General features: G+C 37.6%; 1 protein-coding gene across 1 annotated transcript; it reads right to left on the bottom strand.

Annotated features, from left to right (window-relative positions):
* Nucleotides 1-1,655: 1,655 nt before the first annotated feature.
* NASP (nuclear autoantigenic sperm protein) lies at nt 1,656-14,563 on the bottom strand. The gene is made up of 15 exons (XM_007440964.4): nt 14,440-14,563; nt 13,107-13,163; nt 12,647-12,757; nt 11,978-12,058; nt 11,011-11,114; nt 9,368-10,249; nt 7,999-8,069; nt 7,578-7,654; nt 7,421-7,494; nt 6,659-6,847; nt 3,965-4,131; nt 3,444-3,497; nt 3,301-3,360; nt 2,256-2,384; nt 1,656-1,812 (listed from the first exon to the last, which is right to left on the bottom strand). Exons 2-15 carry the CDS (start codon nt 13,154-13,156, stop codon nt 1,768-1,770), a joined length of 2,094 nt encoding a protein of 697 aa, XP_007441026.1. The 5' UTR covers nt 13,157-13,163; nt 14,440-14,563; the 3' UTR covers nt 1,656-1,767.
* Nucleotides 14,564-15,253: the final 690 nt, after the last annotated feature.

Here is a 15,253-nt window from a genome sequence, read left to right as displayed (position 1 = left end):
TGCACTAGATTATTGGTAGGCACATGGCCTTCTCTATATGCATATATTACAATTTCTAAAGTATCTTGCCATTAGTTATAACTGCTGGACCAATAGTTTAATCCCAAACATCTCAGAGCATAAACCTGCTTAATTCTTGCATTTAACCATTACATCCTAGTTGAACTTTTCTTTTCTTGGGAAAGTAATCAATTGGATCTGCCAAATAAAGCATCCTCACTGTATGACAAAGAATTCTTTAGTATAAAAATTGCAGAACACCAAGAACCATCAGAAAAACAGCAAGTTTGCTTTGTCTATTATTTGTGAACAGAGCAACTCATAACATACATAGGGCAAATTAGCTTGGCTATTTTAGACAAGGCCATTCCTTTTATAATAAATTTAAAGTCAGGAGAATCTCAATCAGAAATCCATTACATCAGTACACATGCCAGTTTGTAGTCTGAAATGGAAGTTCCTATCTGAAGAAGTCCTAAATATTCATGCCACTTCAGGCACAAGGATCCATAAATGGGGGTGTGGGTGTGCATGCCCCAAAATCTCTCCATATTTGCCCCTACCAATAAAACGCCATTATATTATTAGCAACATGTTCTAAATTCTTATATTCTCATCAAACGCTATTATCTTATGTTGTCTCAGCTCTACCTCAGTCTTACTTTACTCTGGTGGAAGCAAGATGCTAAAAACGTGTCACATATTAAGAGAAAAATGTTTAGCACTAAGGCTAGTGATTAAAAATATTCCACATGGTATTTTTAACTCCAGGGAAGAACCAACAAATTGCACTTGCATGTGGAGCAGACACAGAAAAATATTGCGTGTGCTTGCTTACAGAAGTTTGCAAATTTGCGGGAGGAGGCAATGACAGGTCCAATAGTGTAAAGCAACATAGGCTATTTGTCTTCAAAGGGTTGTCATCTGAGCATGACACAATTATAGAAGAGCCTTCTTGAAGGAGGCTTGTCATTTTCTTGGTCTATTCTTGCTGTACTACCCACTTTGTTAAAATTACATTTCAGATTTTATATTGTACCTAGTAATATTGCAGTGTCTCACATTTCATTCCAAAAAGGTGTTTTAGAGCAACAGGTTTTGAATTAATACCTATCTACAACCCAAGCTGCTACATTTTTCTTTGAATCAGGATTCAATATGTTACTGAGTGGCTTTCCTGCTTTAACATTTTATGAATCACTTTTGAGTGCACAGTAGTAATCCTTAAAAATGGACTGCGTGCAAACTTTCTGCCCGATGTTTTCCTTAGTCAGTTGTCTTATGCTTCCCTAGGCTGTCTTAACTGGGTTTTTCGCACTGCAGTTCTAATCTTGTCATTTCATCTCTCTGAAATTTCAGTTACAATTTCAAAATGAAACAGAAGCCGCACATTTCAGACCATACAGTTTTAAAAACATACTTACAACTTTTCTGAAAGTATTTCATTTCCTATCTTTCCCCACTTTAGTCTTGAGAAACTGACTGTACCACAGTGGTGAAATGCAGCAGTACTTCTGTTTTAACTGGTAAAGAGCCAGACAATAAGTATCTAGCTACACTGTTGACTGCATGTAAGGAAGGCATCCAAATTTTGAAGCCAGAACACTAACTTAATAGATTTAAGATTTAATTTTGCACATCTTAAAATGACAATATTGTTTGAGTACAATCTTTATTGAATACAAAAAGTTGCCAAAAAGTGAAAAAATACATTATATACAAAACCCATAATCCTTGGGAGGGAGCATGTCCAATATTAAAGAACTATCATACAGTACTTTGAACAGTTTCAACCTGTGGTCTTCCCCCTGTCTAAAAAGAAAAAAAAAAGTTTAGTTAATATATTCCTTTTACAAGGCTAATTAATTAATGCATTACCAAAGGATTCAGTACAGTTTAATAAGACTATCACTTAATGCTCATCTTGACAGAAGCAATTAAACTCTGATAGTGATTAAATAACCAGATATAAGTTTCTTACATAATAGTACTTAAATAAGATCACTATTTCAAAGCATGAATAAACTGTACGCAGTTATCCAGAAGTATGTAATGCTATATTATCAAGTTAGACTTTTAGTTTAGGTCCAATACATATATTAACATGTGTTTTAACATGGATATATTCCCAGCTTCAAGAAGTTTGGGAGAAAACCAGCAGGCAATTAAACATAGGCAAGAAAAAGGTACCTGGGAAAGGAAGAGCATTTCTAGTTATTATTTCAATTTATATGACTCCTGACTGAACTGCCCACCTCCTGTTCCATTTTCTCTCCAACTTCATTTCCTCTGGGGGCTGCATCACCACCACCATTGACAGCCGGTTCTGATTTAGATTTCTTAGCTTCATTGTCTCCCTGTTGAGTTTCTTCCTCTGGTTTCCTCTGAAGACAAAATTGTTTAGTCTTCATCAAGTACAACTTTACATGTGAATCTTAATAAAGAATATTTAGTGTAATTATGGATAGCCTATTAAGTAGCAAGTGCTGTTTTAAATTGAGCAGGATTACAGTGTGCAATGTCTATTTGGTCCTCTTCAGCTGTTTGAAAATTAAAAAGGCTAATTAGCAGCCTGCATATTATTCTAAAGATCAAATTTAGGACCAGAATTCTAACATTAGATTGGGAATTCAAAATAACAATTATTTGATTTAAAGGATACTATTGAAATATTGCTCAGCAACTCATACAGTAGCCCTAAGATACAAATACGATAGAAAAGAATATATATAGCTCAGGGTTGAACTTGGAGTCCTTGGTATTATGACTAGCACTGATGTTACCTAGTTGGGTAATGAAACATCTGCAAGCAAACTACCAAGCTCAGAGAACACCAGGGACTCCAAGATATAAATACAGCTGAGCAGACTATGCTTGGCTTATTTCAGATTGGCTATAGTACTGAGTAGTTCTCCATTTCCACTTGAAATAAGGGAACCCAGTTCAGCCTGGCTGTTTGGCTGTGAAGTTCAGTTTCTATGGATGTTATGTCACCTTTGTACTCTGAACAACTATCATGGGCATTTTTGCAGGTCCTTAACACAGTCAAGTGGAAGCACCTGTTGAACCCACACAATTAAGTTTTGAAATTAAACCAGGGTTAAGAAGGTGGGTGCTGCACAGCACAAAACCACCAAGGCTATCAAGGAAACTAGATGGTTTCCAGACTGATTGGCTCCCAGTGGAAAGGATTTTATGGAGGATATATAACATTTGTAGAAACAATGTGATTTAACCTTTTAACTGCAGGATTAACTACTACAAGCCAGTGAGAACTGTATTTATTAGTAGAACACGCACCTTTTTCCTAACAAGATGGGAGATGTCTGTAGCTCCATCAGTTGTGTGCCCAACTGGAATCTATTGCAGAAATGGAAGAAAGTTTCTATTAAATATTATACTACAGTAGCATAAAGCTGCTTGCTTTTGATAGTGTCACTTACTGTTGAAGTTGCACTACTTTCACATCCTTGTGAAAAGCTGGAAGATCCACCAACCTGGAAAGAAAGAAATCCTTCATTGTATAAACTATTAGAAACCCTCTAACTACTGAAACTCCAGAAAATACATAGATTAGGACAAACATGTTTTTCTGAAATCTACTCTTGACTTAATTGAACATCTGAATAGTTTTAAGAACCAATAACGCATGCTCATTTAAAAGTTTAATTTGTAAACCTTCAGTTTTAACAAACTAATCTTGTTCTAAGTGACATTTATAAAAACAGAAAACCCACAGAAACATTGCTACCTCCTAATGTGTTCAAATGTCAAGATCCACAATAAAACCAATGATATATCACTTTGTCATGTTAAATGATATTCTGCTCAGATTTTAGGTTTCAGACCTATTAATCACTTTTCATAATAAAGTACAGCATGCAGGCACATACTTTTTTTATTTTGCCTTGATACAAACATTTTGAAATCTGTTTATTTCAACAGAAACAACAATGTAACTCACTAGAGTTGCTTTGAGAGCCAGTTCAGTCACACTTGCACTGTTTTGAGACTCTTTTGAGTCCTCTATCTTTTCTTTGATTTCAGGAAGCAGTCCCTTGAGTTCCTCTATTTCTTTTTCATCCTCAGCTGGTCCCTCTCCCTTTGCTTTTAGTCGCTCAGTCAACATAACTGAAAAAAGGTGACGATATAGAAGCCATTAGTACTCTCTGTGGAAACAACTCATTCGATTTGGCCTTGTCATCACATGGTACAGAATAAGAAAACACAAAAACCCTCCAAAAAACAAAATCAGAGAGTAGCAACTGTTCAATTTTCTGTCAACTGACCCACTGACCCTTTTAAAACAGCTTCATAATGAAAACCCAAATCTTTAAAGCAAATGTAGGCTCAAGACAAGGCAAAAAGCCAGTTTAGGTCTATAAGATCTTTGATCTTTTGTAAAAATAAAAAACAAAACAAAAAACCTCAAATATTTATGGCTCTCAACTATTTCAATAATCACAACAAAATTACTCTGAGCTTGCTTTATGGTTCACAGGGCAGTTCTGGTAATCAAACTAGTCTTAATCCATCTCTGTCCAGGCAACTTATAATAAGGTAAAATCAACCTAAATGCAACTATCCACTAAAGAACTGCTGTGAACAAAATTCAGGTCCAGACCCAACATCTGCATCAGAATCCTGTTCATAAATCACAGCTTCAATGGCCTTGTGAAAGTTAAGCAGAGTGGGGGTTCTTGAACCTCAGGTAGCAATGTGTTCCAAAGTATGGGGACTGCCACTAAGAATGTATTCATTGTCCTAATTCACACAGGTTGGGGATGCTCAGCAACCCTTTAGGATCAGCACACACAATGGGCTAAGTTTGAATGTGAGAGACAATTCTGTAGCTATATGGGAATTATGTCATGCAGGGAATTACAGGTCAAAACCAACCCTTTGAATTGGAGCTGTAAAGCTATTGGTAACCATCATAGGAACCAAAATCCAGAGGTCATATTGCTAAAGCTGCTTCTCCCCATTAGAAATTGGGACACTGCATTTGGGACTGAGTACAGTTGGAGTCATCTTTGAAGAAATGTGTCGCAGTAAGCTAAACTCATAGCATAACAGCATAGGTCACTACTGGCCTGCAACTGGCTCACCAACTGAAGCTGGACAAAACCTTCTTCCTGGCCACAGCTTCCACTGCTGTTCAATTAGGAGTACAGACTAGGAAGACTCCTAAGACATGGACTTGCCCAGTCAGGGAAAGAGTAACCATATCCCGGACCAAACTTGCTGAAATTTAAACTTGTTCTGGTCTATCCAGTCCCTCAGACTCCAGACATCAGGTCAAGAACTTCACAGTGGTGATGTGCAACTATGTACCAAGACACTGAAGATACCTCAGAATTGTTAGATGGCTTCCCTCAACAATTTCACATAGATACTGATTAGCAGGAGATGGGAGCAAAGTCCTGTGTCAACCTATACTGAAGTAACCAATAGGTCAACTGTTCCCTTCCCCAGATACTGACTTGAACCACTCACTCAGGAAAGAGCAAAACCACTTTCAAAGTGCCTCCAACTCCCAAACTGTACATAGGACACCATGGTTTATAGGAGTGAATGTTGGTGAGAGGTCCAATAGGAGCCTGAGGGACAATTTCCCTCTCTTCAAGTCCCAACTCATATCATACACCAGAGCAAAGATGTTTGTCCCCTATTCAGGTGTAAATCTGGACTGGAACAGATCTAGATAACTCATTTCTAGAATCTTCTGTAGCTGAAAGCCCACTTCTCTAAAATCCTCTCCTTCCCCCCAAAACCAAAAATTGTGGAAGTTGTCCAAGGAAGCTAAATAAAATTATTTATTCCCAAGTACACTAACGTATCAGGTTCCAGTTGGCAAATTACAACTAATGCTAATTTGAAACTTGGAGCAGACAGCGCAAAAAATGGAGGTACATGCAGGCATACCTCATTTTACTGTGCTTCATTTTATTGCGCTTTGCAGATATTATGTTTATCAAACAGCACTGGATGCTACACAGAAATCTTTTGTGAAAAGAAGTCAATTGATGTGGCAAACTTCATTGTCTTATTTTAAGAAATTTTTTAATTAAGGTACATACATTTTTTTAGACATGCTATTTCACACTTAATGGACTACATTATAGTGTAAACATAACTTTTATATGCACTGGGAAACCAAAAAATTCACAACTCGCTTTACTGAAATATTTGCTTTATTACGGTGGTTTGGACCTGAACCCACAATATCTCCAAAGTACAGTGGTACCTCTAGTTACGAACACCCCTACTTACGAATTTTTCGAGATACGACCAGCTCCGGCCCCAAAAATTACCTCGACTTGCGAACTCGCCTTGACTTACGAACCGGATCCGCAGCCTTTTCCCGCGCCCGTGCCGCGTGGTCCGCGGCCATTTTCCCGCGCCCGTGCCGCGTGGTCCGCGGCCATTTTCCCGCGCCCGACGCGTGGTCTGCGGCCATTTTCCCGCACCTGACGCGTGGTCCGTGGACACCGGAACGGATTAACAATAATTACATTGAACCTTATGGGAAAATTTGCCTCGTGTTGCGACCAATTCAAGTTGCAACCAGAGTCACAGAACGGATTAAATTCGTAAGTCGAGGTTCCACTGTATGCCTATAATTAAAAGGATGCAGAACATCGGTACTTTGACTTACCCATTCTTTTGTCAATTACTTCCATTGATTTACTGAACTGCAGCACTGCTTCCTCATATTGATTGTTGTAGTGATAGGCCAACCCAAGATGGTAGTGAGTCTCTGCAAGCAAACGGTCATGGGCTTCTAAATACTTCTGCTGAAGAGCCAAGCAGGAATGGAACTCTTCTATAGCTTGCATGTAGTTTTCTGCAGAAGACATCAGAAAATCATGACAAACATTCTCCCAAAAGTAGAGAGACTCAATTCTAAAACAGTATAGAAAAATATTCACATTCATTTTGGAAAGGAATTGTAACATATACATTTAATACAGGTAGTCTTTCATAGAGAGACTCAGTTCAGGAGTAAAATTATGGTTTTGCAAATCAGGAAAATAATAGCTAAGAATGTATCCCTAGGTCATCATTTTTCTCTTCTTCAGCCATCATATCAGTTTTACTAATTAAGATTAAGTGCCAGTACAGTGAAAAAATGCCAGGTATAAAAATGTGATTTAGGAAGCAAAGAGCCCTGTATTAGATCACAATAAAAAAACAAACAATCCAACTGTCAATTCATAGGATACATAAAAGCATTTCAAACTTGTCAAAACTATATGAAATACTTCAGTTTATGCTAATTTGATCAATTTTATACAATTTTAATGTGCAAATATGACTGAAATGTTGATAGTCTAATTCATAACAGACACACTGTGTACAGTCACAACATGCAAAATCCACTAGAAACAGCGTGCCTGGGCAGCTTTAAGTCAATTACCAGATTCAATGCTAACTTCTCCTAGTTTTAGATGAGCCTGAGCAGCATGGAGCTGTGCTTCTTTAGTGTCCTGCCTAGACCAAAAAAGAGTACATTGTAAAAACATTCATCAGTAATATAGTTAAGGATATTATTTTATTAGAACTCTAAGACATACCTTTTATATATTACTTTTGCCAATTCTAACATATCCCAAGCCAGTTCTAAGTTTCCAACTTCATCTTCTTCACTCTCCTGAAGCAATATAATTTAAAACACTCATATTAGATAGTATCAATTTCCTATCCCTTAACAGCAGACATAAGTATTGGACTCTGGCACAGAGTCCCCTGAAAGTGATATACTTTCTTCTACCCTCATAGGAATAAACACCCATTAAGGAGAGATTTCAGAGCTCTAGAACAGAGATTATCTTTTCCACAGAACCAGAAAATGGTATTTTAAAAAACATTTACCATACAGATGGAAGAGAAGCAGCTATCTGTAATCTACTAATAGGACATACATTTTTTCCTGCAGTAACACTGATAAACATTACATCATCTTTTAATAGATCTGAATACTGATTTATACTTCACCTTTTCTTCAGCTGTAGAATAATTCTCTTTGTCCTCTTCAGTTTTATCTTCTTCTTCTGACCCTTCTGTCTCTGTAAGAGGAGTTTCCTGTTCATATACACTAGTGGCATGCTATTTACTTGGCTCTTTATTTTACTGAATGCTGCTATTCTTGCAGCTTCATTACTTAACAATATTTCTAATCTCCAAGTGGATGCTATTCAGTTTTATAACTGTCAAGACAAAGCCTGTGGGTTATGAAACATTCATATTTAATTTTAATATCTGCAGACTAAAGATTCAATTTGAATACTTCCACTTTTTCTTACCAAAGTACTGTAATTTCTATTCATACAAGAATTTCTGACACACAAATTGAAAACACTTAAAGGTACATGACTCTGAAATTTCTTTCTATTTTATACTGCCATAATGGAAAGGCCCTAAACCCATTAAGGAATATAATTTCTTTGCAAATAGTAATGCTTCAAACCATTAAACTAATCTTGCTAAATAAAAATTAATTTTTAGAATAGTTCAATGCATTGGTCAGCTTCTCTAGAAAGGACTGTTTACAATGGATACCATTCCTCAAAAACGTAAGGTGGGATAGATCAAGATAGTTACTCTGCAATTCTTGAGAAAATATGCTGTTTACAGAGCAAGTAAACAGTGTCTTTCTGTAACTGACTGGTTCTTAACTAAATACAATCTTTCTAAAAAAAATACAGGAGGTACAATCTGAAGTTTCAACAAGGTCTGAAATATTACGCTGACATGCCCTTTTAATATTTCTCAATTATATTTTGCAAATAGCTGCAATTATTAAAACATTTCACTGCTTAAAAACTGTACATATAAATTTTCAAAATCATATAAGATAGCAGCAACACCAAAAGAAAACAAGTACAACATGAAAGTTATTAATTTGCTAGTTGCACTGTTATATTTCTAGATATAACAAATTGTTATATTTTTAGCACAGATCCATAACCTTGGCATTGTAATGTAACAGTACTTTGGTGAATCCTACTCCTTGGGTATACAATGACAGGAAGCAAGCTATGTTTTTAATTGTTTTGAGTTAATCTTGCGATATCAGAGCATGCAATAAACATCCATTCAGCATTCTCTAATAGCCACTGCTTTTTAGATTTACTTATGCTAACAACAGTTCCCAATCAGCCAATAGTTTTACTATGTCCATCAGATAACTGTTTGGGGGTAAAAAGGGAGTGGGAGGAATTATACTATTCCTTCCACTCTTAAACTGCTCCTTAGCTACATTCCTTCCCTCATTCAAGGTAGAGAGAATTCTGAATGGATTCTAGTTTTACTTGGGTTAGCACTCTAACAAAATCCACCCACAAGTATTTTCTATCCCTGTTACCTTCGCCCTCTCCCATCTCGTGATCCTTTTCTTCCTCCTTTTCTACCTTAGCAGCAGCTTCAGCTTTTTCTTCAATTTCTATTTCACATGACTGTTCAACATCCCCAGAAGTAATTTCATTTGGAGCTGTAGGTAACACTTCTCCTGAAGCCACAGGTTCTTTCAATTTTTCTTCTTTCAAATCCAGAGTTTCTTGTCCAGCAATAATGTCTGTTTCTTCAACAATAGCTGTAGCTGTCTGTTCTGCCTGCCATTCTACTTTATCAACAGCAGACACCAACTGTTTTTCTTCTAGTATCTCACCTGAAGTTTTTGCTAATGTCTCTACTATCGAATTTTCTAGCTTTGCATCTGTGTGCTTTTCACCAGCCATAACTACAAGCTTTTCTGCCTTCTCTTCCACCTTTTGCAAATCTAATTTTTCTTCTGCAGCTGCTTGTTTCTGTATAGTCTCTCCCCCAGCTGCTTCTGCAGCCTCTTCTACTATTAGTTTTTCTTCCCCAGGAGCCTTATCTACAACCAATGCTTTCTTAAGTGCAATGTCTTCCTGGGCTGCTTCTGCTACTGCTGGCTTTTTTCCACCAGCTATCTCTTCTGGCTTTTCTTCTGCAGCAGCACTATCTTCTAGTGAATCTTCAACAGTTATTTCACTGACCTGTTTTTCTTGCACACCTTCTACTTGCTTGGTTGTTGATTCTTTTTCTCCAAAACTGTTGTCTTCTATATTCACAGCTGCTTTTTCTTCTCTAACTTCTTCCATTTCTGCATCTTTATTTTTCACTGGCACTCTAGTTTCTACCAGAGAGTCTTCTGAAGTTTTTCTTGATTCGTTTTCCCCCATGGCATTATATACCTGCTCTCTTAATTCCTCCCTTGCTTCTTCTACATGAAGATCAAGCACAAAGAAATCTTCGAATTTAGTGATAAGCATTCATGATCTTCACATCCCACCCTATGTCCCACTAACACCTTACTGCCAAGATACCAAATAATTTTTAACGTGAGAACAAGTGTCTCTGTAACATTTATGGACTGCAAGCAGTTGAGCTTAAGCAATGAGTTGTATGCTAGCAAGAGTTAACAGCCAAGCAAGAGATGCCAAGCTTCTTTTAACTGAGACATCAAACATTGCAGGGGAAGCTACTACAAACTGAGGGGCTAAAAGCAAATTTGAAAGGCAATTATTCACTCTGTAGTGAATTTTGTTTATGGTTCCAACAAAATTTATACATCAAATCTTATATAATAAGACTAGACAGTCCTGCACCATACATGAGTTGGTTGCAAGCCCAGGTCTTGGAATTTTTATTTGCTTTATTCACAAAACTTTTAAGGTTTATTTCCAATAATTTCTGAAACAAGTATATAAATCCAGGATTTCATCAAGAAAAAAAAAATAGGTGCCCAACCCCCATGAAAAACTAGTGGCAGGATTCCACATTAAGCTTCAATTTAATAGAAGCGTTAATTTAGCAAACTTTTTTAAAATGCTGCAATTATTTAAGCGACCTTACTAAATCACTGTAACTTTAAATTTTACAATTTGTGTTGTTTAAGGTGAACCACCCCAATTCATGCCTCATTTTCATTCAGAATACATACAGCTTGGCATCTCTCTAATGCATTAAGACAGCTCTACATACCATCTATATTATCAGCGCTTTCTACCATTGAGTCTTCTGTTTTTTCTTCTTCCTCTTCCACCTGCACTCCTTCCAAAGCATTTCCCAGCACCCCATTTTCCATTCTAGGAGAACAACATTATTTAATTGGTGAAATGACTTCCAGGCCATGTGTGAGACAATGACTATATACTAATGTCTCACTAATCACTGTTTAATGGAAACTACTTAATATTTCACTCTGGTAGTTTAGTGCTCAAGATCTAATAAATTACACGTCTAAACCAGGAACACTCTAAAGAATTAAAAAATGCCAATGATATAGCATAACACCATAAATGGCCCATTCTCTCATGTTGGACAGTTTTACTTTGAAAAGTAAATATATGGCTCATTGAAAAGAATAGCTTGAAATGGAGGTGTCCAAGATTTACCAACTCCAAACAAATAACATAATTTGCCAACCCTTAATAGAAGGATAAGTGCACTGTTCACAAATGTTTAGATTTCTACACTGGACCTAGGACTAGGAAAAACTAGTAGATCTGGTAACACATGTTCAGTAATAAAATATAGTACAGCAGCTATACTGAGAACTCTGTTTATTCTGGTCTCTTTTTGAGACTTGTTGGAAGATTTATATTAAATAGTAACAGCAAATCTTTACAAAATTCTTTAAGATAAATTATATCCATTTACAAAAACATCATAACACAAGCAACTGGCAGTACTTTAGATATTGGGGTTATCAATTATATACTAACTAGTTTACATTTTTAACACCATTAATGCGTGATAAATTAGGTTAGTGATTTTGGGACCTTCCTTAGAAAACAAAATGGCATAGAAATAGCCTGGCACACAGAAAAACTAGAGTACATATGCTTAGTAGCAATAATAAGTAGAATTATATGAAGTACTGACTGGTTAAATCTTAAGTGAATATACTGAGGTTCACTTGACCAAGTGATAGGATATATCAACTTACCTTGCCAACTCCAAAAGTGATTTTCCATAGAAAAAGAAAGCTTCAGCACACTCATTTGCTGTTTCACCATACTTCTTGCCCCTAAAGGAAAATTAGAGATCAACTCTCCCCATCTCTTTTGAGAAATATTTCAACTAACTGAACTTAAACAGTATTAAGGGATAAGCAATTTCAAATTAACTTAACATATTTTTCAAACTACTGAATGTTGAAGCATATTGCCATGTAGATAAAAAAATATCAATCTAACACACAGTAAAAAAAAGACAGCAGAGGCCTGAGTAAATTAGACTTGTACTAGATAAATGATTTGCTATTTGACTATCAACCCATTAGTCTTGACTACATAAAGCTTTTGTTAAAGCTTGACTGAAGTGGAATGTGAAAACCATGGTAAAAGATCATTACTGTAGCCCAACAGAGAATAAAAAACCTCTCCTGGTTGTTTGCCATTATAACTTCTTGATACAGCTTAAAACTATGTAAAGCACATCAAAAGTAAGGTACATCAGAAAAGACTAAAATAAGTGTTCAAATATTAAAAATATATCTATGAAATTACAGTCAGATAAACACTACCTAACATTTGCCACCATTAATTATAATCTCAAATCTTCAAAATGCTACTCCCTTTTAAAAGCAGATTTTAAAAATGCTCTAAATACTTACAAAAGGCTAGCAGCTTCCTGAAATGCATTAACAGCAGATGGAATATCTCCCATTACCAGATTCTTCTGTCCTAAGCCGAGTAGTCTCTTGGCTTCTCCATCCACATCGATACTGAAAGCATGAAAAAATACTTGGTATTGCCCAGAATATGATTTTTTTGGCATGCTCTACATATAACCAAGTCAATAGTTGAACAGCCAATAAATATAGACAGAATTGCCAATTTATGCCACATTTTATGCTTACTAGGCTTGGCCCAATAATATATCTACCAGCTTATCTCACTAAACATTTTCCACAGAAAAATTTACCATACCACATAAGCTCTAAAATCAGCAGTACCACAAATGCTCAAAATCTGATCTTATGTCATCTTCATCAGCTTTTGGTAGTAAAGACCTCAGTTAATTCATTACTCTGTCTCACACAGGTTTGCTTTTTTATCCAATTGATTTCTTACCTCTCTGTTTTGTCAGCAGAAGTAGAGGGAGCAGAACCTTCTTCTGTCATCCTGAAACTGAAAATGCAAGTTAGACAAGCTAGGAACAGTTTTCAAAGTTCAGCCAGAGGGCACTTGGAACATGAAAATGTAATAAATGCTTACTATTTAAGTATTTTGGCTATCACCAGTACATTATTTGCTATAACTTGCTACTTCAAATAAGTTGACTACTTTTCTTAAGGAGTCATGCAGTTGTAAATCATTAGCTTCTTCATTGCCCAGAAAGCATTAAATTGTTATGGGTAAAAATTAAAAACTCACAAGTGGTTTAAAAGAACCTTAAAATAGGATTTCTATACATAGGAAACATTTGATATATATTCTAGTGACAAAAAAAGCAGTATGGATAACTACAATTTGCTATTTCCCATAGCTTTAACTATGACAAGTTCTAGCAAGGAAGAAAGCATATAGTCCTCTGAAATACCTATACAGGCATGTGGCTAGCTAATTACTGGAACAACTGAACAAAAAAAGTATTCTACAAAACAGCATTTCAAGCTTTAGTTTCTCAAGGACGTTTCATTTCCTGTCCTGAAGCGAAACCGTAAGCGGTCAGGCCTCCCAACTAGGCAAGAACCAGGCAATAAATACAGCAGCCAGAGTAAAAGTCAGGTCCTACAATACACCCAATGGGTCAAGAGGCATCAGACTGGCATCAATATCAATAACTCAGGTTTCTCACACATGCTTATGCGGTCACATCGTAAATAAAGCCGTTACTGCTAACCAAGAGGGAGCGTCACACTTCCCACGGAAGGGAGCCTATTAGCTGAAGAGACAATGGACCACCCTTTCACCTCCCCTCTGTCAGCTCTTTCGGCGCCAAATCTCAACGGCCGCTTTTGATGGGCCAAGACTGCTGACCACGTGACTCATTTCCTTCCTTCTCCACCCCCCCTTCCGCGCTTTGGCGCGCGCCAGATTAATAGCCATTAAAAATGGCGGCATAAACTCCAGCCAGATCACGTGGTGTCTCGGTTTTTAAGGAGAACCGCCGCCTCCTTCACGCCGAGAGGACGGCACGTACGAGCCCCCTCAAGGGGGAGGGGGGAATGGGTGCCGTTGCAGAGAAAGGAATTATAGGAAAAAATCCAGACCGAAAATTTTACAATAGTATCCGCACATCGCAGATTACTACCCGGAGAATAAACAACGCTCGAAGCCTCCGAGGAGGTATCTTCGTATCGCGGCCGCTGCCGCCCCCTCATTGCACGAACCCACAGTTCAACTCCCCCTTCCTGCTTATTCCGCTCCAGAAGAAAGAAATCATGACTCAAGCCCCTTGTACCTTAGAAGGCGACGGTAACCAGCAACCCGCCACAGAAAATCAAAAGCGAAGCAGCAGACAAATGCAGCCCACCGCCCCTCCAGATGCTTATATAGCTCCTGAGGACACGCCCCAGCGGCGCGAAGCACGCTCTCACGGAGAAGGAACTACGTTTCCCAGAATACTTTGTGGTCGCCGCAAAGGGCTTTCGACGAGTCGGAAGGCGCCTCCAAGGTAAAGGAATGGTAGTCTCCCGACGAGTGACATTAATAGCTACCATTGTAGTAGAACCGTGAGGTTCCCTCTGCGATGCGATTGGTATTTTGGGAAAGGTAGTCCAGGAATCGGAGTAAATAAAGCTCACTATCTCAGCGTGGTGGAAAATGCAATCTCGAGAACAGTCTTTGTGGGTTGCATGCCTTAGAACGGATCTGGAAGGATTACAAAAATAAACGTGCAAGATATTTATCTGCCTCAGAATCTCTAGTTTCCCGGGCTTTCGCTTCGCCTTACCTTGTTGCTTTGACTTGGATCAACTGGTCTATCCCGAAATAATCTCCATAAAAAACTATGTACGCGAATAGGTGCTCCCAGTGGGTACAGGTAAAGGGGCACTAGTGTGAGGTGGGGCTCACCTGATCCTCCTCTCACACAGAGATGACCAGAGGGAGAGGAAAAGTCTTGATCAACTATGAAATGATGCAACTATGTGCACACCATTCTGTTCACTATGAAATCTTCCTCGGGAAAAATAAAAGTACTGTATTTGGGGGGGGGCAGTAATCTGTAGGCTGTTTACACATCATTCTAATCCTTAATTTAAAGAATCATTGTC

Source organism: Python bivittatus, unplaced genomic scaffold (genome assembly GCF_059951505.1).
Source record: "Python bivittatus isolate LINGU-HERP-01145 unplaced genomic scaffold, Pbiv_v1 ctg000700_np1212, whole genome shotgun sequence".
NCBI lineage: Eukaryota > Metazoa > Chordata > Lepidosauria > Squamata > Pythonidae > Python > Python bivittatus.
Note: the sequence above shows the minus strand (reverse complement) of the source record. Positions and strands in the feature narration are given on the sequence as shown.

Excerpts from the sequence above, each read along its gene's own strand:
- NASP (XM_007440964.4), bottom strand. The coding sequence starts at position 13,156 with ATGACAGAAGAAGGTTCTGCTCCCTCTACTTCTGCTGACAAAACAGAG. Across the intron at positions 12,758-13,106 it reads TCTGCTGACAAAACAGAGAG|TATCGATGTGGATGGAGAAG; the intron begins GTAAGAAATCAA and ends TCATGCTTTCAG. Across the intron at positions 12,059-12,646 it reads CAGGAAGCTGCTAGCCTTTT|GGGCAAGAAGTATGGTGAAA; the intron begins GTAAGTATTTAG and ends ATTTTCCTTTAG.